Here is a 27600-nt window from a genome sequence, read left to right as displayed (position 1 = left end):
TTATTCAAATTAATTTAATGAAGTGGGTGAGAACTCAATCCAAAATAATATTTCGATTTTATACATCAATAATATACAACATTGTTTAATGATAACGGTAATATTATAATAATGCATGCCAGTATATTATTATACTCATAGACTGGCATCAGACAATGGCATAGTGTACACTTATAATAGTCGGAAATAAAAGGAAATTCTCAAGTGTAACATGTAACTGCAGTAAAATATTGTATTGTGTGTAATCAATACTAGTAATTACTACTTGATGTACAATAGTACATATTATAATATACAATGTTTTAAGTAATTAACTTTGTATGTAGCTACTAGTACTTGAATATATTTAAAATACTTTTTATAGTATTGAATACTAAATTTCCTTCAAATTGTTTTTTTTATTTTTACTTTCAATTATTTTGAAAGTCTTGTAAAAATAAACGATAAAACCACCAAAAACTTATACTTTCATACAATAATATGTTTAAATAGTAAAATTATTATTAAATGCTTCATTCTAGCAGTTTTTTTATGACCGTTTAATACTTCAGTTACTCCATAGAAAATATCAATCAATTACTGTAAGGTTTATGAAGATTGTACATATTAATTTATACATTATTCTGTCACTTACAATTGTAATTAAACAGAAAGATCAATATTTTTTTTTTTTTTTAAATATCTCAATGATTGCAATACGGTTATACATGGCATAGAATTTCCGTGCAATCACATCATCTTGAAATACGAGTCACTAAAACTAAAATGTTGTACCTATTATGGAACTGCAGTGATGGATGGGAGCCAGGGAGTTGGTAGATTTTCTTAAAACGGGTCCGGTGTGAATTATTTTCATTATTCACGCTGCTGTTACAGTCTAGTCTTGTATTATTATAACAAAACATACACCGTGCCTTGATTGTGAGAAGGTAGTACAATTTTACACTTTTAAACATACAATACGTATATTATACCCAGACGGCAGGCCATCTATGAATAGACCTGTAAGACGTGTACAATAGCAAGTGTGACGTGTCATACTTAACGTTCGCCCGCGGTGCGTGCGTCCAGTGTGTATTTCTGCGGATCCAAGTGAATATATAATATAAGGGATCAAAAGATTGCAAAAATAATAACGACAACGAATACACACACAAACACACATCACGTGCTTATACTAAGTATATACTTATAAGAAATAAAACGGTGCACATTTACACGTTTATGTACAAAATGTATAATAGATATTAGATATATACACAAATTGTACTTTATTATATTATATATATAATAAACACAATGAATGATAGCGTATGCAGCGTGTTTAAAAGAATAATTCATTACCAATGCGTGTCCTGGTATATAACACTGCATGTACTGTAACATAATATAAAATAAGCGATGTATTATATATAATTTATATACACGGGTAAATAGTAATCAATTTGTATGTGTTCTATCAAACCGTTTTTTTTTTCTAGCAAATAACTGAATATTGATTCGTAATTCCTTTTTCATCATTTTAAGTTCAACTTTAGAACAATTAAATTGTTTTTAATGTAGAGTGACAATTTTTGTTCTTAAATGACGACCATAGCTTTTAAATATACATACATTGTATTTTAATATAAATATTTAAAAATTTTGAATTAAAGCTGTAGACATTTAAATTTGATTTTGAATATTATGCATATTTAAAATAATTAAATCATAATAATGAGTTGCTTTTTTGGTACTATATTTTGCTTTTATCAATCATTACTATAAGATATGATAATAAGATGGTATTTACTTAAATGGTATACGGGTAATAATTAAGCTTATATAATATACACTTATAATTGTTCGTTATCAATGAATCCGTTGGATGCAAATTAATGAACAATAATACTGAATTATAACATAATACTGTTTAATTTATTATTAATGATTAATCATATAATTGTATATTGTTAAATTGATTTATCGTTAGGGTATCAGATTTATACTACTTTACTTTCTCAGTTCATTTTTTCTAACTAGCTATATGATTTTCAAATATAATTCACGTAATACTTATTGTACGTATTGAATTAATCAAAGAGAATTAGAATTACTGTAAAATTTATCAAAATATAAACTATTTAAATGGTTAAAAGTTATTTTTAAATTGTTATAATCACATACATATAATATATACTGCGGAGTCTCAAGGGTAATAACTAATAATAATGCAAGTCTTATTTAATCCACTTTAATTATATCTGTGAATTTATAGTAATCCACGATTTAAAAAAAAAAAAAACAAATTTTCTATGTATATTTATTTAAAATTAATTAATTAACATGTATTAATAAAAGGTTATTAATTAATTCAAATTAATCTAATTTACCTGGTTATCTCTTTCACTTTTTACAGTTCAAAAAAAAAAAATAAATAATAATAATAATAATAATAATATAGTTATTCCATAGATAACCATGTTGGAAGGTAGTAAACGTGTTGGGTATTCGACCATAAAATATTATTTATAACCAAGATTTTTTTCTGTATATATTATCATTGTACTATTACATTGTACGGATTCATTCGATATAATAAAATATGATACACCAATGACATTAGAATTTTCGCTTAACACTGAATGAAAAATTATGAATAATAAGTTATAGCATCTTATTTAAAGAGTTAAATTGAATAGTACCTATCACAATTGTTTATTTCATTACAACAATACTAAAATATAATTAACTAATTTTTAATTTTGTTTTTAAGTCAATTCAGATACATACCCGATTTATAGTTAATAGTATTTAAAATTAAAGATTTCTTTTTTGAATTAATTATTATTGATTATAGACTTACAAAAACGTTATAATGTATATGTACATTGTTCACGACATTCAGAATATACATTAAAGCCATATTATCGAAAGTATTTTTAATCTTATAAATATATTTTATGTATGTATTACATATTAATCTTTTTTTTTCAAAAAAAAGAATACTATGCGAGTACTGTACTCTTCGCTGACGCTATAATAATGATTAAAATTGTAATAACTTCTTAGTCTTCTGAAACGAGTAATATAATATTATGTATATACTATATACAGAATAATTCCCCTTTTAATTTTATCTCAAACTTACTTTGGGATTGAACTTTTTGAGTCATTACTTTGTCGATGGCATGCTGATTCTCCATTAATTATACATCAGACTTTTAATGTTCAAATTTGGTTACCACAAATGTAACAGCGACTCAAATTATTTAAAAGTTTTGAGTGAGGTATTTAGTACTATTTTTTAAGCATCTAGTGATAATTTATGTTCATTATAAAATGCACACCTTTCGGTGAATAATAATTAATATATTAAAATTATTATTACAAATCGTAAGTTATCGAAAACAATTTTAAACGCATCAAATGATTATAGCCTCATTTTTTACATCTATATTATTAAAATTAACGCCAACCATGTGAACGCTCAATTAACTGTAAACAGTTCTCATCGGTAAGACCTCTAAACAAACTTATTTAAAAATATTGATTTAATTGTTCTAGCAGTCAAAATGTTTTTTTTTTTAATTCGAAACGCACATTCATAATGCATTATAATAATTTTGTCATCATTAGCACTCTATTATTGCATATTATGGCCCGTGAGTCAATCCACCGCAAAGCAATAGGATTATAATTGTTGTTATAGCTGACCAACGCACAACTGTTGCGTGTCAAACCGAATCGTAAAGTTTACAGTACGTTTTATACGTAATGTATCCATATTATAGGCCAACTGTAGAAATGTTAATAATAACTAATAATTTAATTATCTAACTTATAGCTTATACCTTACAATATATTACATATCAATGTATGTCGGAGTAGAGTCAATGTTTTTTTGAATTTTGATGATGTCGTTTTATGTTAAACCTATATAATTTGTGAATGACCAAGAAGCGATTACCTTTTAGAATTATAAGATAATATAAGATAAACGTACTATATTTACGGCTAATGATAACAATTGGGTTTTAAACTTTTGAATATCCTCTTCTTATCACACAATATAACTATTATAACGTCACGTAAACAACGTATAATACGCACAACATAGGGTTATAGTACTTAGCGTACTAAGTCATACGTAACGAATCATAAGTATATATCACATTTTCACGTTCATTGTAACATACATATGTAATATATGTATAGTAATATGTATGCGTATTATGTATAAATTGTGTTCTTTTGTAAGTCACGTAAGAGATGACTTAAACCAGCTTCATACCTAATAGGTAACTCTACTCATATGTTTAGCGTACAATGTTTTTAGTAATCAAATAAGTAAACAGAAAACTTATAATTCCTCGGATACAATTTCGTTCGCTACACTATGGTCTTGAATAAAGGTCAAAAGGTTATCGTGTTTTAAAGATGCATGACTAAAATTCTTGACTTCAGTGACATTTTATAAGCTGTTGTCATCATATTTTACTTCATCAATTCGTGTATGTTTGAAATGCACGAGGTTTTAATTAAAATTTGAAAGAAACAACTTAAGTAAGATTTATAACGAGTTAAGTATTCTTGTGTAGTTCCCATGAATATGATTAAAAAGCGTATAAATATTCGAAAATGTTCATTAAAATCACTTAAAATCCTTATACATATATATATATATATATATATATTATGTCGTATAATATTACTGTTTCAAAAAAAGATGTGATCGTTTTTGGTAAACATCGTGTATGTACTATATAATATTATATTATATAATCAGCTGAGTATCTGTCATATCATTTTTTTTTTATATGTTTAAAGTACCGGAAAAAATATAGCATAATAACCAAAATTAAAAAACATAATATACAAGCATATGCTTTTGAATGGAAAATATTCATGACTTGAATATTTTAAATGTTAAAATATATAGCCATGTGTGTACATTCTTTAAATGATTTTGATCATATATATTATTATAATTTTTATCAAATTTTAGTAATTTTAGTATTGACCGATATTGATTGTCTTGTATAATGTAAATACAATATTTAGTGCTTTGAATGAACTTATTTGAATTCGATCAGTAGAACTACTCGCAAATTTAACATACTGCTTATTCATGCTATATAAGCTTATTCACTTTGGCTTCTTTCTAAAGTTTCGATACTATTTATAGGGGAACTCAGTGAAGCAGGTGACCTGGGTCATTTATATATATAAAAAAGGGTACATTTTGAATAAATTTTATAACTCAAAATTTACCTAATCGATTTCGATAAAAATTGCAGGGCATATTAAGATTATTTAGTATGTAGATAATTTCTGTGAAGTTTTTACGCTATGCGATAAGTGGTTCTGAAGATATGGCCTCTTAAGTACATACAAAAATAATTTAAAATTGTCGGTTACCATGGTAATAATTTAAAAAAAAAAAATAAATTAAGAGTACTGATTATTATTATTATTATTGTTTTATTTTTGGTAACCATGATAACAATTTTCACTGATGATTTACTCTTATTGGTCACAAGAGAAGGTTCTTATGTAATACAATTTTAGGAAAATCCACCAGAAAATTACGGAATCTAGATGTAAAAAAAAACAACAACAATGACATTACTATTCAGAAAGAAAATGAACTATATTTTTATTTATTGTAAGGTCGATATTGGTTAAAATTTAATATAATAGTTGTAGAGCTGTTGTTATATTTTATCAAAACCATAACAACAAAAAAAGAATTAACGAAATAAGTCAATGTCCACCGTAAATCTTAAAACCACAGCAATAGACTAACATAACAAGTTATACCAAGTTTTATTGATTTACCAACAATATAAAAACCACGAGATGGCACATTATTATATTTTATCCACCGTAATAAAAAAAAAATTGATATTTCTTTGAAACTTAAGGGTTAGAAATTATAAACTTACGTACATATCTTACGGGGTCCGCATCCACCACGGGTGGATTGCCTACCTGATAATATACTGCTTATATAATCATAAAAGTCTCACGGGCAACACCAAGCAGAATGACTACAATATTATTACTTAACTAACTCAATGACTGATAAATGAAGAGCGTAAACAATGATAGATCAATGCTTGCAATTTACACTGTACATTTGTAAAATCGAACTTCAAATTTAGTGTGCAATGAGAAAGTATTTTACGAAATTCGCACTTTAAAGTGATGCTTGCACAAGTTTTTTGAGAATCAAAACAGTTAAAGAAAATGCCTAAGTTTTGAACACCGTTAAACCGATTATTAAATAACAAATTAATCAAAATTGGCATTTTAACGGACAACGAAAATCACGGGTTCAGCTTGTTAAGTATAAAATATTTATTTAATAATATACATACAAAAAAAAAAAAAACATAATTATATCCGTTGAAGGTATGGTCATTTTACAATTACATTATCTTAACCCATGATAGTCGTTCATAAATAAATTATAATATAATAATATATTATAATACCTATAAAACAATCAGGGTTTGGTTGAGACTTTCGATTTTCACTCATAAAATATGGTTTGGTTTAACGCATAGCTGAATTTTAAAGGAGACACAAGAAATCCTGTTTTCTAGCTACTTGAAAATGAAGACTTTCGAAAAAGATGATTTTTTTTTTTACATCTAATTATTTCAATATATTATAATACAATTCTATTACAAATTAGAATTCACAATATAAATTAAAATCACAACATAAAAACTTTAATTTTGATATTTTCAGGAATTAATAAAAACCTAGTGAAATGAATGCACAGAAGTCCTAAAATATAAATAAAATATAATATTTATAAATGAATTAAATAGAACATAAATAAAAATATTTATTAGGAACTTGTACAACGATTATTTTCAAAAATTAAATTAATAAAAAACAGATTTCTAACTTTTGACATAAAGTCGACTATATATGTTTTAAATATTTAAAACCTACTTAAATCATAAAATTGTTATCAAGTTGCTGAAATATTTCTAGCCATGAAATCTCAAGGAGTATTAATATTATCTAAATAAAATTCAATACCATCAACTATTTTTATTGAATTTTATTATTTATTTTTGTTTTAATTATTTTAATATACTAAAAATATCTGAACTATAACTTTTATTAAAATATTTTTTTGCGATAAATTATAATATAATATAATATATTATTATTATGTAAAATTGAAAAATAATAGCAATTCCTAAAAGTCTTATTTTTATCTCAGTAACTTCAAATTCTCAAATCCAGCTGTGGTGTTATTTCGCTACGTTGCCATTAATGTCATTAATGTTAATATTATAATATTTATATAATGCGACATCAGGATAGGATGACCCATGTTATACAACTGATTTATTTTTGATTTGATTTTTAACACGTTTCAATAAAATTATACTTTGGTCTTAGTGGGTCATTTAATGTTGTCTTGAAATTATGTTTTGACAATAATTGCAACCATTGTTTACCGTGTTAGCGTAGATTTTTCCTTTTTTTTTAGTTCCGGATGATCCAATGAATAGTTAGTTTCAAGTTTCTCTAACTCAAAATTCTCTAAGCGTTTTCACGTCCCTTCGGAATTATGTATAACTTTCTATTGTTGTGTTTGGAGAATGATAAACATTATCAGTTATTAAAATCGTAATGTGATGGTGAACATCGCTACTATAGCAGTCTTACGACTCTTCGCTTTATTCGCGATCGTTATTCAAACGGAACAAGCGGATAAATAATTTAAATACAAAGACCTACAATATGTCCTCAGGATAAACAATAGATTATCGATTTTTGCGTATAAATGTATAACATTATATTATAATATATTATTATATTATATTATATACAGAACTATTATCGCTTTATTGCAAGAAAATTATTTGATTGTTTATTAAATTAAAATGATAATAAACAAATTAATTATAATAATTAATAATTTTAAAGTCATTGTTTATTAAAAATTTTAGTATTTTATATATTTATTTCTATTATCAGTAATTACTTTTATTTTTTGACTATGCATTTAAGAAAACACATTATACAAGTCTGTGCATTGTTATACAATAGTGTGTGCATAATGGTTATAATAGCTTATGAGAATATTGCTTACACATTACCCTACTTGAAAACTTACTGTGTATTATAATTTTTATATTTTTTTAATGTTTCGGGTAATATTTAATTTAAAATATCGCATCTTTACTTATAGAACGCAGTTCTTTGTTTTATTTATTTTTAAACAGAATAATAATTATAATAATGGTTTGCTTCTTAACAAGCAAAGCATAATTTAGAGCACTACGCATAATATAAACTGTGTTATTCCAATATATTTTATAGTTATATTTATATAATAATTAAATCGTATTACACCCTAAAATCATATTTTTATTTATTTTTTTCGTGTCTCATTTTGTGCTATTATTATATTTTAGGTAAAATACTATACGATGGTAAGAAACAACACCGAATGGGTTTATTTCTAACGACAATTGTGATAAAGAAAAAAAAATAACGTAAAATCTGAAAATGTAAAATATAGGGAAAAGTATATTATGTACAAATAATAGTGTTATAAGTATATAAGATGTGTAGGACACGTTTGCAGTTTTCTGAGATGATTTCGCAAAACTTTAACGCATAAAATCACGCGCGCGATATGATTATGTATTATACTTTTTTTCACAGAAGGTAGACACGTATACGCATTTACACATATTATAATAAACTAGCTCCGTTATGTACACATTATTATTACGACGGGTCTATCAGTGAAAAGTCGAGATGCTCACATTTTCCCGAGGAGGAAGGTTTGGGGCGTAGTAAAAGGTCAGCTTCGAGTTGTTTCGTCTTCTATATATTATAATATAATATATTATTACAAAGGTACAGCGATGCTTTTTTCCTCTATATATATATATAACAAACTACAACGCCATACGTGACCGAGTCGCCGCTGTCACATACTCGCGTATATAATTTAGCTTCTGACAGGGATACTACCGGTACCGTCACCACGTAGTAGTAATAATATACCTTTGCTTCGTCGTCGTCGTTGCAGCCGCAGCTGTAATCTCTGAATATTTGTCAGACATCTTTAGATCGTTTTGTTTTATTTTTTTTTTTTTTTTTTGCCCACACTTCGTGTCCCATGTTCCCTGTTATTTCTATCCTCTCTATCCTACAAACCATCACCACGCCGTCGTCGTCGACACTTGTTTCAACAATCGGATTTGTCACACACGGTATATCGACGGGACACGTACATGGAATGCGTAAATACAAAAATACTAAACCGATACGATGCTGCAGTTGCCATTATTATTTTTTCTTCTCTCTTCCTGCCCTTACACCGAATGCGTTTTTTCTCCGAGTTGTCATCGTTTCGGTAGTATTTTTTTCATACACTCGTCCACCCTTCTCATTCTCTTAAAATCGAATTCCGATCGTCTGCTCCGCATACCTACACGCCGAACTATACACGACGTGTGAACTGTATATTGTTTGTTTCGAAACCAACACGACTTAGGAGTGATGGTGGTAACGTCGACGACATGCATGATACGAAAATAACAATAATAACGCCACTCGTTTCCATGGCGATGTATAATGTGTAAAAATGTAAAATACAGAATTACACTGTACGCATACGAAATATAATATTATTATACAGTGAAAAGTTATTTCGATAAAGAAATTATGCAAACTTTAAATGTGCGTCAAACTTAATAAGATTTGGTGGTGCGTAACACTTGAATGGTAGCTTAAAATTTGAATTACTTATTGCTTAGATGGCGTATTCGATAGGTATTTTTTTTTTTATAAGACATTTAAAACGGTTTCCAATATTTTTATGTATATTCTGTTATTAGTTATATTTGTTGAAACTGTTTTATAACAAAATCTATCAAAAAACGACAGATCGGTTGAGGCTGTAAGATGAATTCAAAACAGATTAGTAAATATGAATTTAATAACGACATGACGAAATTCATAAGTTTATGTCATAGTTAGCAACGGGTGGAATCTAACTTTCAAAATTTAAAATACTGAGCTACATTCAATATATTATTTTAATGCATTTAAAAACAAAGTGATTATCATTTGGCATATTTTATTATTGTCTGAAATTATTAAGTTTTATTTTTTTCTGTAGAAATTCAACTTAGTCTCTTTTTAAATATTCATAAATTATAAAAGTAAACGGAAAAATAACTGATTTCAAATCTTTATTTGTATACCATGATTTATATATATGAACAATGAATATTATTATTTTTTTTTCTAATTCGTTTTACAATATTTAACAAAACTAAGTATTTATATGTCTATAATGTAATTATTTTTGTATAGATAATTATACTGAGGAACATTCATGAGAAAAAAATTATTTATCCATTATCTGTGACTGAACTAAATTTTTAATAATTATACACGAATGTAAAATAATATTTTAGATTGTAAAATAGTTGATTGAATCTGCATTACCGGTTTAAATAATTAATCCCTGTAGACAACTCACTGAATTATTTTATAGTAATTTATTAATTATCAATTATATACACTGACATTTTGAATAATTTATATTATAATAAAATGACGATGTTCATATTTTTTTAATATTAAAAATAATTGCTGATTGAAAATTAATGGGTAAAATACGTTTTGAATATCGATCGAGAATAAAGTTATATTTAATGAACAAGAATATAATATTCGAAAGATATAAATCATTTCCGGACGGTGTCTAGCGAAGATCGCTTCAACTGAAGCAGACACTGTATAACGGCTGTCATATAAATTCAAGTGTGTGTGTGTGTGTGTATAACACCGTTTCTCGGCTTACGCTTAACTCAGTCTTTCACGAATCACGACATGACGTCGACGACGTGGTGATGGCGAAGGCTGGCAGTGATGATGATAACGATCGGGTTCTGACGCTTTTCAAAAAGATAATTTTATTAATATTTTATCGGCTTAAGACCGAACGCCGTTCCGGTGTCTTTATAACTCAGAATATAAAAAAAAAAAAATCTTTAGAGAATGCGTGTTTTTATTTTTCTCGTATATATTATTATATTATAATAAAATATCTAGTAGGTGCGTTGAAAATTTGTATCGATCTCTGATTTGTGGTTATTTTGATTACTTTTCATGTGTGCGGTGAGAACGTATAAGCGAGCTTTTCTACATAATATTATAAATGAGAATAATTTACTACTTTTAATTGTTTTTTCACTCGTCGCGTAAACTGTTCATGACACACGACTCGCACGGTTAATTATAATATACCATGTGGAGTTTTCCGTTTTGCACGTAGCAAATGTAAGTGGCATGTGATTATAATATATTATATATAAAGAATGATGTTAATTATTTCGAGAATGTAACGAAATATTCTTAATTTAAAATATTCGTCTCAAATTACTGTGCCGTCACTAATGAGGAACAATACGAAAATTGCGTGTGTGCGTGTGCGTATGCATTTAACGCACGTTGGGTTTACAAAAGAATAAAAAACAAAATTTAGTACAAAATTTAAATGTTTTAAATTCTAGTGGATTAAAAATAATAAAAAAAAACATTATTTTAATATAACAAACTATAAATATTAGAGTATACGGAGGGACGACTTAACGTAATGTTAAAAAAATTCCTAAAGTGATAAACTTTACTGAGTGTGAAAAAAAAAACAAGAAAATTGAAATTTTATCTGTGTCACGCGTGATCTGGGGTCCAACCGGATGTTATTCGTAAGTCGAAAAATGTGCACATATCATTATATAGGTTCGCCGTAGCAATTTTTATGCGCCCACCGTGGATTGTCATCGTAACTTTTTATTGCGTTTATATTATTGTTTTTCTCTTGTGGAAAACCAACGCAAAAAAAGTCTCATAATGTTTATACTATTATTATTATTATTGTGTATTCTAACATGGACCGGAAATGACATTAATATTTTCTCATCGTCGCTGTAAAAATAAAACTGCAATTCGTGTTGTGCTATCATCAGTGGTCGCGCTGTCGAAAGATGAAATATAAATTTCCTTTTTAAAATCGTCTGTAGTTATATCTCATCTCTAACAGTGGATACTGCAGTAATCACGTCGCGTTCTTAAACATCCATTACGCATAGATAAATCATTTAAAGCGAATAAATGTCTCGAGTTATACGGTTAATACGAATTATTAATATTGTTTCCACGTCTTGTTTCATAATAGTATACACCATATTATATGTATTGTTTTTTTTCACTATTGTTTTATTATTAATAAATATCACCCAGATAAATATATATATATAAGTATATGGAAAAATACGAACGCACATTTTAATATTATTGTTACTAGATGTATAGATGCACGCAATATTTGATTTCAGGCTTGTAATTTATTTTATTAACAAAATAATGCAATAAAAAACTATTTCCATATTGAAAATAAACATTATGTATAGTTTGTTTTTTTACGGAACTCCCCACCCAATACACATTATACAAATAAATCATGAATTTTCAACAGAATTGTGCATTTGTTAATAATAATGATTGTACTGTAGGTATGCATATTGATCGCAGCGCAGTTTAAACAATACAATAGTATAATTGAGTTTTACGATATAAAATGTATTATCCAAACATTTATATTATACTCAATCAATTAAAGTTATATATTTAATGTTTAAATAGGCTCGAATATGCAATAGTAATATTTAATGAAATATTTAAAATATTTACATACCATAATTAGTATAATATATCATATTAAATCAAGTGATATTTTTTACTTCATCGAAAAACTCATTGTGCTGATGAAAATCTGTTTTAATTTTAGAACAACGATTTTGCCGTAATTCTACGAATTTATGCGTCAATATCAAAATTAAATGTATTTTTTGAATTCAAAATATAAATCGTAGTAAAATATCAATTTTCGTGGTTTTCGTATATCATCATGTTATTATACTACTGTCAATGCATGTGCTATTCAAAACAGAGTGAGTTTATTGGTGATGTTGAAGTCGTTTTATGGTTTAATATTGCAGTGTTTGTGTAAACGATACACATAAATATATCTATTATATAATATATTACCCGGAGTGTTCGTGAATTTAATCATTTTTAAAATTATATATATGTATATGTATATATATATTATAGATGAGAATTGAAATAAAATTATCGACGATAAAACGCACTGTATAATTAAATTGTCAATATAAATTACATAAAATTTACGCATTAAACCGCACCATACATGCCACATATCATGTAAACCATATTTAATTAGGTAGGTACACTGATAATATTTCCACAACGATATGTTTGTGTTTTAGAATAAAACAAAAATCGTATTACTCATACCTACATTGTTTGATGTATTTATTATTTAAATACTGTAATTGTATTTTATAAATATAAAAGTAGATAAGTAAAGTACAACTACTTATCTAGAAATACATTTGACTGTAATAAAAAGCGTATATCGAATAATAAGTAAATATTTGTATACTAACGAGCAAAATATTTCAACCACAAAAGCATAGTATACACAATCCAGTATCCACTGATACTCATTTTTAACAATGAATTATTCTGTTATAATCAATTTATTTTACTGTACTTTATTATTATTGCACATTTAATTATCAAAGTATAAAACATACAAGTTTTACATTAAAGAAATAAAAATATCTAAAAACTCCTTCCCTTTTATATATTATAACATAACCCGGTGTTTCAACACAGTTTAACCGATCAACTTACAACCTATGCACTATTAATGTTAGATATATCTATGTAATAATATCTACTATCGCATTTGTATATTATTATTAGCGTACTTTCGCCACACGGCACGTACTGACATGTATTGTATTATGTACGTGGGATAGAGGCCAAAGTCTTGAAAACTGTCGGCGCTATTCGCGCACATATTGTATGTATTTTATGCACTCACATTGTACCTATACGAGAAACGAAATTTCCACTGGCGACCGTAATGTATCACTATTATGTTCATACACCTTTCCCACGATGGGCCGTCGAAAGAACTTCGTCGAAGTCAGTGGCGGCGGTACGCACACCCGCAGGGCCAATTTGTGTGACAAAGAATGTCGTTGCCGGGGATAGGCATCCGGTGTGTGGAAGCTGACGTGTGCGATCGGAAAACGATTTTCAAACGCGCCTCCTCCCCCCACTCGCTTCCAATCACTTTTATCGTTCTCTGGACCGTCTCCAACGGTCGTTGGCAAAGCACTGCGGCGGTGGTTCAAAGGTCGGCGCAATTCCTAAATTGGATTCGCAAGGTACGCCAGAGAGGAAAGGGGATCGGGTTTTGAACAAACCTTACAGCTCACAAAAACAACCTCCCCCCTCACACGCCCATGGGCTATATCTAGCAGCGACCATATAACAACGTCTCTCGGTTTTTTAAAAATAAATAAATGGACCGCCACTGGAATCACAACAAACAAATAGAACCAATAATACGTAAGTTCAATATTATATACAGCGTGATTCACCAATCATATGCATCATATATTTTCTTAATTAAAATAGTTGTTTGAAATCTGATTTTTAGAATTTGTTTTTACTTCAAGAGTATATTTTTTTTTCTAATTCTTGATGTTTTTTGTACAACTTAAAAAGAGTTCTGTGAAGATATAAACTTTTTTTTCGGGGAAACTTGTTCGAATTTTAAAATATAATAAATAATTTACAGTTACTCGATACAAAAGAAAAAAAAAAAGTTAATTATATTATTTTACTACTTTGTACAAAAATAACAAAAATTAGAAAAATCGTCTTATATCGTATTAAAGTGTATTTAATAACTAAAAAAAAAAAAAAAACATTGAATAACTTCATTATTAAATTAAACAAATGTGGGTAAATATGGTTTCTGAATCATCATGTTTATGATATTTGCGTTTTGGGTATACAATAATAATAACAAATTTCGTTTAGGCTAAAACAGTTATATAAGTGACTAATCATTATATTACTAGTATAATGATAACTATATCTATGTAGCAGTCAGCGGTATCGAAAGTATATATGGAATATTATATTGAGATCTACTTAATACGGTTCTTTGTCTCATAGATAATGTTTGCTTGTAATAATTTACTAATTGATAAACAATTAATTACAATAATATTGTCAGGTTAAACATTACGCATGTTGATATAACAGCATTTTTTAGTAAAATATTGTTGGTAACAAATTATTTTTATTTTTTTTTTATTTAAATTTTTACTATTATAATAAATCTTCGTGGCCCAATCATATTTTATCTACAGTTGGCATCAAGAGACTAGAAATTCTGAGAAATGTTTAATAAACGAATAGTAAATAGTTGGTTTTGGCGCAAATTAAATGGCGCAATTTACTATATATTTATGTTGCTAATGAAAATAAAATCTTTAGATATTATTTGAAATTACAGCATTGACAATAATTAATATTTAAATTTTAAATATTTAATAAATCGTATGTTTTTTATAATTATTTTTCTTTTTTTAAATTGACTAATATATTTTTAGGTTTTTCAAAATTATGTTTATTCGTTGTTATTATTACTTTAAATATCATTATTGACGGTAGCATATTTACACCGTATAATATCATGAACTGCCCGTTTTATCCTTAAGTACCGTACTTACAGATAATATCATTATCATATAACGCCGCCATATTTACTAATATATCATATCCTTGCTGTTAGTGGTTGTAACTCGGTCGTTGGACTAGAAATGCACTTCTGGATTCTAGTGAATTACTTTTAATTTAATTTTGTTTAATAAACACGTGTGTGTAACTGGAAGTTCTACCATTATTTCAGATAAAAGGGCACAAAATAAATATACTCGAAAAATAGGCTTCCCCAGGCTCCAAAATAAACCTTCAAACTTAATATTATTATTTATTACATACGTAGTTCGTAAAATCTATATATATATATATATACCTATATATATATATGTACTTTAACTGTTACATAATTGTGAATCTTATATTGTTCAATAAATAAATTGTCATTTGTAGTAAAATATTAAACGAAAATGGTTTAAAAAAAAATATTTGTTATAGCAATTTGAAAATATAATATATTAAAATCTAATTTAATTATTTATATAGATTTATTTACAAATTTGTTTAAATAAAAAAATATAAAAGGGTTAAAAAATCTTTTTAATATTTTGCCTTAATCGAAAATTCACAGCACGCAGTATGTAGATACAGGAAATAACTTGAGAGTTCGGTTCTTGAGATTTTTTATTATTAAAACGATAAGAGAAACGAGAAAAATTTGTATTTTTACGAGTAAATGTGATTTGTAGATATTTGCTTCTATTTCTCACTTGCTACGCTTATATTTTTCGTCATCTTTTTTATGACTATGCATTTTATTTATATAGCACTATATTCATTTTATGTAACACATTGTTCTTACCGTATATTTTACTATACACTAGTGTGGTCCTTATATTCGATCTCTGATTTATTAAGATTACAGCCCTTATAAAGTTGTTTAAATAGTGATTAAAATGAGTTTTGATACGATTTTGAATTATTAAAAATAATTAACCTGTGCCACAAGAGAGTCAAAGATTGATATACCTTGATTTTTAAGGAAACAATTTCAACAATTTATATTCTAGACATTTTTTTATAAACTTATAATTTATTGAGATGATAAGGTATACTAAATCTATAAATATATATATATATATTATATATGTATATTTTGTTTTCATTATTTAGTTAGTAAATTATACAATAGGTACTGCAATAACTGTTAAATTATTTTTAATTTTAGTTTCAAGTATTAAGTATACATATATGAAATGTGTTTAATTATATCATAAATAAATATTATGCATCATTTTTTTCGAAATCCAAGTATATCTACTCATTTTTTTTTTTCGAAACGTTGATGCACTATACAATATACATAAAATAGAACATTTACATTTGGTTGTCCATTATCATACACTTTTATCGAAAAAAAAAACATTTAAAAAAAAACAATCAAATTCTAATAAAATAGTTTTGAATCTTAAAATATTTTAATTTAGAGATGATACAGTAAATGATCAAATACTAATACTGAATTATTTGTATTTTTGAAAAAAAAAAAATAATAAAAATAAACAAATTTATGATTAGAAATTACCTTGAATCAATAGTAACAATAATAGATAGGTATATAATAATATACTATGAATGTGGAATAAATTCTTATTAGAATTGATTTTGAATATACTTATATTATAATATTATATACTTAGCATACAACAGCAAAAAAAAAAAAAAAAATTAAATTAAATATGACACAATATATTTTAAGTTAACCTATCTGTTCATCGATAACGATATACTGAAAAATAGTTGTTCATTTTAATACACACAGTTGATTTCAGTTTATCAGTATTCACTAGTGTAGAGTTTCACGACTGAATTAAAAACAAAAATAAAACACAAATAAATAACTCGAAATAGCTACGTGGACAGATTTTCAGTAAGTCGCCGAAAATAATAGTTGTTTTCTATTGTTGACAATCGGCTTGGTTAAATAGAGAAGCCATGGACTAGAATTTACGTTTCGTGTTATTTTCGCTCCGCGACAAAACAAATGTTTTTTTATATATATATAATTTAAAGGGTCATCTGATATATTTTCTTTTTTGTTCATTCTTTTTCATTCCCAAATAACGAAAACGGTTAAATTCTCGTATGGATTCAACAACACATACATGTACCATATTTTATTTCATTTAATACTACCGTATAAAGTTGTTACGAGCCAGCAGTATTTTCTAACCACCTACAATATTATGTCATTATAATTTAATAAGCATTAAATATTCTTTAAATTATTATTTTGATTCTAATATTCATGTCATTAAGTACTCTCAACTGAATAATATAAAAATTACATGTATTATTAATTATTAACATGAATAGTTATTTTTAAATTTTTGTTAATTATTATTATTAAATTAATTCGTGGTTAGATAATAAAATATAGTATTAGGTTGAAATATTGAAATCATAAATTACATTTCAATTCTATAATTTATTCATTGACCATATTATTTGAAATTTTAAAATATTTGAATAAATTGACTGTAAAAGATTTCAATAACTACTCTTATACCTGTCAAAAAAAAAAATAAAAATATTACGTCTTTTACGAACTCGATTTTCATGTTTAATTTTTTGTTTGTTCTAGGTAAATAATAAACGTTTAACGTACGAGTATTTTGAAGAAATAAATCAAGTTTAATACTGTCATAATAAATATAACTCTAAAACGATGAGCGAAAGTAAGTATATTATATTAATGATTGATTGCCATAAATAAAAAATTATTAAAGAAACGTTATGTTTAATAATTTTAAACTATTACAATAATATTGGATGCCCGTTCAATCGACGATTAAATTACGTGACGTTTTAATTTATAAAAATTATGAAACACTATAATGTTTTAGAGATTAAATAAACACAGTTTTATAATATTAGGTCAATGAGTACTGCTCTCCTTTACAGTTAGTCATTATAATGGTTATATTAATTTTGAATTCAGTGATTAAATTATATTATTTTATTCAAAAAACGATTCTTAACAAAGCCAATCTGCCGACCTATGTCACTAAGTATATTTTATAATATTATGTTACTATTAAAGTAATTTATCTTAATATTATAATATTACCTAATAGTATTTAATTAATATAATAATAATATTATAACATTATACCATAATATTATATTAATATTATTAAATATTGAGTCAATAACATCTTGTTATAAAACAGTGTAAATATGCTATGGTAAAAATATTTTATAGGAAAATTAAAATTAATCTTCGTATATATTTTAAAAATTTCATTTAGTATAGTAAAATGAGTAATATTCGTAAATCTCTCAAATAACGTTATTTGATAATATAAAATAAAATTACTTACATTGTTATTCTTAATTTAAATATGCGATTCTATTTTAATTTGAACTGCGTATATATATAAAAAATTGTGTTAATGGTTATAATATGAACTCTTTATAAGGAACTTTTTTTTTTTAAATTTTCAAAATATTATTTGATAAAGAAAGTATCATTAATAACATATGCAATTTATACTATTACATATAGGTAAGTAATAAAATTACTTAGATAAAAATATAATTAACGTCAAGTTTATAATATTATAATATGCAATCAATAATTTTAAACGTAAATGTAAGGAAATATGGGTATACTTTTTATAACATACATGTTAATTCTGTATTTATTTATAATTTAAGTATATAATAATATGGTTATTTATTAGATCAGTATGATCTTCAGCTTGTGCCATGTCACTGAGAAAAAAAATATTTTTAATATTAAACATTATGTGTAAACAACTTTAATAAATATACATACGGTAGTCACTTGTCTGATTACATAAATAACAACGTCGATAAACTCGTGTTTAATCGTATCAAAATTATCTTCAATTAGTGTCATGTGATAATTATCAAAATCTGCAAGCGGTACTAGAGTATAAAAAAGTTAAGAAGTGCTATAGTAGATTATATCACAAAATTCATTTTGAAACTTAAATTGTATTAGCTAATTAAATATCTTAGACAACTTTTTCCGTAAATAACTAAACCATTCTTGCATTGTGTACCTCATTTTTATTTTTAGCAATTTTACTTAATTTTGTGTTCGTTGGTTAAGTGTGTACAATATCAACTTGGAATTAGGTGCAATATCCGACTACAATATAATATATATACATGTGTATGTGTGTGTGTGTGTGTGTGTGTGTGTGTGTGTGTGTGTGTGTATGGTATTATTTATATATTTTATATAAATGTAATTTGGATCGGAAACGAATTCACTAGCGGCGGAGAATGTCCAGTAGTGATATATATATATATATATATTATATACGTATATTGGAAAAAAATATAATATCGTATCGTTTCTTATTCGCACGCTTTCCTAGTCTTGACGTAAGGATTTTCCGTTCGGAATTACGCGACAGGAATTTCTATAGTTTACCAGCGCACACTTTATTCTGGTCATATTTTCCAGACGAGATAAGTCGTGTAATTTCCTCTCATCCACCCGAGTGTTTCCCCTCTTTTTTTATCTCTCTATCAATCTGTCTCTCTATCAATCTCCCTTTCATCGGCTTTCGTTCAAAGCACACACCAATGGAATATTTTCCGCAGCAATTATTTCACCTATGATATGTTATATAGAGTTCTATACTGCTGTATACTACAACGATGTATGATTCTTCTCATTGTTACGACTTATATGTTTTGAATCTATATTTTTATTATTCTTATATTTATCACGTTTACTACGGATTTGTATTGTATACACTTACACACACTATTCTTATTATATAACATGTAGTATAAATTGTTTTTATTGATGTCCATGTGACAAAGAGAAATGGTTAATAATAACCAATGGCAACCTAAATAATAATAAAAAAATAAGTTATAACAAAACAATATTATATTTTGAGCCCTGCCAAAAAAAACTCGGCTCTTATAGAACGCGAACACAGGCTGTCTGGTTCGTGTGACATTGGTTCGGAATACGATCAATAAACTAAACAGGACTGAAAAAACTTGTTTTTTTTTTGCATATGTATAAATCATGTTAAATTTTTTATTTTACTTTTTCAAAGTTTGTTTTATTATTATTTAATTTTTTAAATGTTTGCTTTACTTGCAATTTTTTTATTATACACTGACGTTGAGACAAGAACCGTAAACTGTGTGATAGTCGTAGATTAAATATTTGATTAAATTAAACAAAAATAATCGTAATTTCATTCATATGGATATTAATAATATAGCATTAACCTAATCGATACAAATAAGCACAATATACACAATGAGAGTTTTGCCAAGACCTTTGATTCCGGAACATTAAACCCGTTATGTCACTACAACACGTATTTCATAGACGATTCCTACTGTATATACAATATTATACAAAACGATTTTTTTTTATCGCCAAACTCGTAACTATTGGGTTATGTAGGCATAAGAAATACCAAGTGTTCTGTGGAAAAATCATCATTCTGTACGTGATATATATATATATACATACCTATGCATAAGCAGATGGGATTCGTCGGTTAACGATTAAGGCGAAAACGGCAAGTGACAATATTCTCGTTATTTTTTTTTAACTGCTTATTTTAATTATACATATAACATCCTGATATTTTAAGATATTCATTTACAATGCAGTTATCTCTATGTGTTACAAAAATGGCCGTAATAACAATATGCAATGTGTTGTTATAATAAAACATTTTCGCGAGTTCAATGATATTACCGTTATCGTTATAGATTATTCATACTGATTTGTTTTACGAGAAATCTCTGATGTCCTCCGAAAATATCCTGTCGTTATTACTATTACTAAACAATGGTAGTCCAAACGGTAATAATAATTATTATTATTGACATAAGTGCTGTCACTTGTTGTAACGAGGTATATGATGTTATAATAATTCCGGTATCAAAGCTGTCTACCGAAATGTATGTATGTACCGAAATTGCCTATACAACCCGCCGGCCAACGGAATTCAAGTATTATCTTACTAACAAAATATGCATTGCGCCATTACGATAAATATAACAAAATAATAATAATTTTTTCATGGAAAAAATTTATAATAGATATGAGATATTTGATAGACTTTCAATACGGTAACACTAAATATTATGCAATCAAAATCACTATCGGTCAGCACTACAACGTGACGGCGGGATAATAATATTATCGATATTACCATATTATACTGTTTCCGGATGTTCGACGCGTAATCGATGGGAAATTATCGCTCTACCACACCTCGTTAACAATATAATAATACATAATTATATATCAGCGGCACTCGTGTAATTAATATCACCCTCTCCCGTATGACCGTCGAGACAGTGCAGCGTTATCAATCCATCAATATTTATATCGTAGACACACACACGAACGTGAATGCATATAATATAATATGTACATATACAATTATTATGTGTTGCCAATATACCATATACCTGTTTAACACCTAAAATCGTCCGGCCCCGTGCTGCGTAATATCACGCATTATCTCCCGACGAGGGCGTTGCACACATACTATATTGTTGCTTATAATAGAAATATTATAATATATTATTATGGTAGTCGTTATTGTTACTAAAAATATCCATCAAGGACAGCAATGGTTACTATTGGGTGATCGAAAAAATTGATAATGACTTTTTTGAAATCGTTTGTAGACTTATAAGTATAGTGTATTGATTATAAATTATAGTAAAAATATGAGGATTTGTAACAACAACACTAACATGTTGAAACATAACATAATAATATGATGATAATCGTAAGATATAAAAGAGAAAACCATAAACAATAACAAAAAACAATACAAACGTGGTTTTATATGAATATAAATAATTAAAATAAGTCTATAATTTAATACTAATAGTGAAATTTATCATGATGAGGAAGTATTGAATAAAAGTAATTAAGGATACATAATGTCTTTAGCGTTAAGTGCATACTATCAATAACCTAACTCGGGAAAAAAGGAAAATTAGAAGACAGATTAATTAATTTAGATTTTAAATGAAATGTGAAGGACCTTTGAGATATATTATTATTATAATATATGTATAAATATTGGTTATTGGCAGTTTCTGCGTATGGATCGTTTTGAATTGAGTATGAGAATCAAAAACCTTAACTGGTGGGACCTTTGGCGTAGTATTTTTTGGAATTTAACTTAAATTTTGGGCATTTAAGGTGGTCGTATGTTCAATGATACAGAGAGCACTTATGGCGTGAATTTCATAGTTTTTATTCAAGTCGTCCGTATCTCAGTTTTCACTCCATTCGATTTATTTGAATTTGCATTGGTAATAATTGTGCATATTATACTCCAGTAAAATTGTAGGTAACTATAATATAGGTAACGGTCATAATAAAATTAATAATTCGTATAGATGGTTTATACTATATGTGCGTTAGCCTGGATTTAAGTCTACTAAGGGGCGAATAATGTTTGGATGATACTCAATAATTAAAGCAGGGGTGATAAAATATTACCAAAATTATTATAGTTGATGTTTTTGAGTGCTAAATAAAGGTAGTATAAAATAAAGTAATCGTGGGAATTATTATGAATTACAACTGTTACTGCTGAATAATTAATTGAAAAACAAATTATTATTTGAATATTCATAAACTTTTGTACAAGTCCAATTTTCCGTTATCACATAGACTTTAGTATAATGTAATAATTAAATAAATAATAAACAGTGTGAAATTTTGGTTGTGGAACTAAGTATCATATCCATCGTTACTGCAATTAGTATCATTCTATTTGATCATCAAAATCATCTACGGATTTATATTTAAAATTTAAATATTACCGACACAGTTCATATCTGACTACAATAATATTATAGACTTAACACGCAAAAGCACCATCATAACTCTTAATCTCAGACGTGTCGGAAAGACGGAAATCTATAATAATGTATTATGTATATAGTCTGCCTTGTTATATTACATCAACGTTGAACAAGTTATTAAATCGAAGGAGCGACGGAAACAGTTCTTTTTTCATCCATACATAATACAATATATTATATTATTATGTGTGCGTATAATATAACAAACGATGTTATTAATTCTTCGAAGTAGCGTACGCTATGTAGTATGACGTTCTTTTCTCGGGTGGAAGAAAGTGGGAGTTGACGCGGCCATCGCGTAATAATATATACATATTATAAGAAGTAGATATTATATTATTATTATCATTGTGATTTTCACGAATAGACATGCTCACTTGTAATTTGATTACGCTCATGGAATGTCAAAAATAATTGACGTATTATTATGCTAAATTTAAATAGATTATCATTCGCAAATCACAATATGTCTGTCCCGTCTACGGAAATAATACCGTCTACGGTGCTTACCCGCAAAACAATCGGAGACTCACGTTTCTCCTCCCAAACAACATATACATTATCAAAATCGGCTGCAAAGTTTAAATAGATTATTGTCATCTCCTTGGCGATATACATATACCTTTGTCTGTGTAAGGGGGAGAGAGGAGGCAAAAATCTAATTTCCAGATATTGTTTCACGGCGAAATAATTGACGGAATGACTACTCCGTAAATTGCAAGTCTCCCAAACGGTCTGTATCTACGTCTCAATCTCGTCAAAGGCCGAAATAATATTAATATTATACTATAATGATGTATAAACAGTATAAACATAAGGACCGAAACCGCCGCTGCTTCGTCATCTGTCTGAAAGGTATTTTCGACTGGTCTAGCACTCCCGAAATCAAAATATTTTGGACCATCACTTTTTATCTCTAAAAATTGTAATTAAGAACGTAAAATTTGTATCCCAATCGAGTTGATTTTTTTTTAATTTAGATATCAGAGTTGACAGGTACCAGCTGTGTTTTCGATTTAGTTTTTCAATTTAGAATTATACTCGCGCGCGTAGTGAACATGCCAAAAAATCCAATCACAAAGATACAAACACAACCACGTCAAAAGTAATTCATAATAACGTGTATAAGTAGTATGTTTCTTTATATACATTACGATTATACACCGTCTCGAGTATGATTATGAGTAAATAAGATAAACCGTGGCTGAGTTATCACCGAAATAACTTTTTGATTTTATATAAATATATAATATTTATATTTAAAATACGGTTTTAGAAAAAATTTTGAATATAAAATTATATTTTATTTTAATTTATTAATTTATATTATAATTATTAAGTATATTGGAATGCGAATACTATATTATAATATTATTAGTACCATTTATTATAAATATTATAGTATACAGTATTTATAATCAATGTTAGTACTAAAAACATTTTTTTATTTATGGCTCTAAATGTAATGATTAATATCATTGTGTAACATTGTATAGTATTTCCATCAAGAATTTTCGATTGATAAGTAATTTTTAAATTCTAATTAGTTGGTAATGTTGTAGTAGATTTATTATACATTTTCAATAAATATTATGTGTACATAACAAACAAGAGTAGGCATATAATATAAGCTGTTAGCGGATCTTATACGTAACAATAATACAGGGTATTTACCGTTCTTTTCATCGTTAACATATTATTTTATTATTATATTATTTTCTATCTAGAATTTTAGGTTAGAGAATCGTTTATCGTTTTAATTCATAAATATTTACTCAAACTTAAACGAGAAAAAAATCGTCGTTTTAGTGTTACATAATATATTATATTTACAGCTGATTGATTAAATGAATTTTTATAAATATATTTATCTTTAGTTTAATAACTATTATTTAAAATAAACAATCATATTATGTGCCTTTAAACTTTAAGTGGAAACGTATTGTACAATACAAGTTACCATAAATGATGGGCACTTTATATCTTATCAATGATGATGGTCTCTAATAATAAATTGACAACTTGAAGTTAATAATTATCATAGTATTATAAACATATATTATACACACACAAATTTATATATAATGTATGTGTACTCGCATTCGACAGATCGTCAGGGGTTGGGCTCGATACAGGTCGACTATTTTATGTTAATTTTGTTTACAATCCCTACTGTGGTCAGATAATATGGAACGTCTTTTTCGGTTTGCATTCTACATAACCAAATTGTGACTAATTTTTGTATAAAACATATTATACGTTACTTCATTTTACTTACTATACATATTACTACCGAATATTTTTAATACACAATGAATTCAAATTTGAAAAAAAAAATAACTTTAGTTTACTGGCTCATCCCATATAGTATATAGTGATATTAGCAATGTTTAGGTATGCATAGAAAAAATCATACGAGTATGTACTGAAAAAAAAGGAAACTTAAAGGATAAATAAATTAAATCTACCCGTGAGTTTGGGGTTTATTCTCGGTAAATTTTTATTCAAATAGTCATGATTTATTTTTTATTTTAAATGTTTAATTCAAATAGTTTTCTATACAGATAAGTTATCGTCATTTTTTGTAATACATTTTTATTAAAAAGAATTTAATATTATAATATATTTAACACTATTATAACATATTATGTGTTATGACAGTTATATTTGTATTTTTCGAGTGCATAGATTAAAATGAAAGACGAATAATAATATTATACCAATGTAAAAGAAAACTATAGCACGTATATGAGTTATAAATTTAATAAATCCGAAGAGAAACTGATCTCTGCTGGATTAGAATCTATAAAATCACTTTTATAGTTAATACGTTCGGAATATAATATATTGCAAAAGTTTTACCCTTTATCAAGTCAGAAAAACCGTAAACTACGAAGCAGAAAAAAACATTCAGAAATACTGTTCTTCTTTTTTTCAGAAAACATATATATTATATATGTATATTATATTATATTGTATATTACGTTACTTTTGGTATTTTTTTTATAGACTCCACAAACGTAAAATTATATTATATATTATATACATATACATTCTATATATGCGTACATAGGATTTATTATTGTCATATACCTCAAAATTTCTAGATCATAATTGTATTCTATGGGCTGAAGTTTAATCAAAATATAAATTGTACAAAATATAATACACATCGAATGAAATAGCGACAGTTATAGTAATTGTGTGCATAACATATTTTACATAGTAGGTATGTACACTGTATACGTATATTATAGTTCAATATTAGTTTATTGTATTTTTGTAATATAATAGTAATAGTAGTTTATGTACAAATTTCCGTAAAAATCTGTTGCTACATGAGTTTTATTATTTTAATGAAATACAAATTCAATTTATACGTATAACTGTGATGAGAATATATTATTTAACAAAACATAATATTACGAATATTTTAGTATAACAACGACGTTTTACAACAGTAACTAAATAAATTATGAAAGACGAATAATATTAATAATTTTACAGTTAGTAATAACCATAGAGAATATCATCACCGGAACTCGTACTGATATAATATATCGTTTATCTTCTAATAATTATAGTTATTAAAATAATGAGTTTTACTTTAAAATAAATCATAGAAAATGATTTTTTTTTTCATTTTATCATTTCCATTAAAAATAACACAGTTTCGGAAAAGCGCAAATATTCGTTAATTTATTTTATTAAATAATATTATATTAATAGGTTGGTACAGTAAGTAAAATGCGTAGTTGATTGGTTTAAAGAATCATATATAATTTTTATTGACCGTCTAATTATAATAATAACGATATAAGTATTATTATTATTATTATTATTATTATTATTATTATTAAAATAATTCATATTTTAATAAAGATAAAAAATTCTAATCACAAACATAATACTTAAACTATTGATTGCTATTAATTGTTAAAATTGTTAAAACAAGTTCGTTTTAGCTTGGTATTGAAAATGAATAAATAATACCAACGTGTGATTCACAATAATTCATTCATTGTATAGTGTATACGCTTTTAAAACAACAAAACAAAACGGTCTGACTACTATATTAATCTTGCTGTACTTGAAAAT

General features: G+C 26.5%; 1 protein-coding gene across 2 annotated transcripts in view; it reads left to right on the top strand.

Moving 5' to 3' along the window:
• Nucleotides 1–27600, top strand: part of LOC114122329 (zwei Ig domain protein zig-8-like) — a 356252-nt gene that overhangs the window by 216540 nt on the left and 112112 nt on the right. Inside the window, exon 2 of one of the 2 annotated variants that reach the window (XM_050202096.1) lies at nucleotides 18236–18329. The exons of the other annotated variant lie outside the window; for it this stretch is intronic. Coding sequence (XP_050058053.1) covers nucleotides 18320–18329 — 10 coding nt within the window. The 5' untranslated portion in view covers nucleotides 18236–18319. The remainder of the gene's footprint in view (nucleotides 1–18235; nucleotides 18330–27600) is intronic. 2 annotated transcript variants of the gene reach the window in all.

This window comes from Aphis gossypii, chromosome 2, assembly GCF_020184175.1.
Source record: "Aphis gossypii isolate Hap1 chromosome 2, ASM2018417v2, whole genome shotgun sequence".
Taxonomy (NCBI): domain Eukaryota; kingdom Metazoa; phylum Arthropoda; class Insecta; order Hemiptera; family Aphididae; genus Aphis; species Aphis gossypii.
Note: the sequence above shows the minus strand (reverse complement) of the source record. Positions and strands in the feature narration are given on the sequence as shown.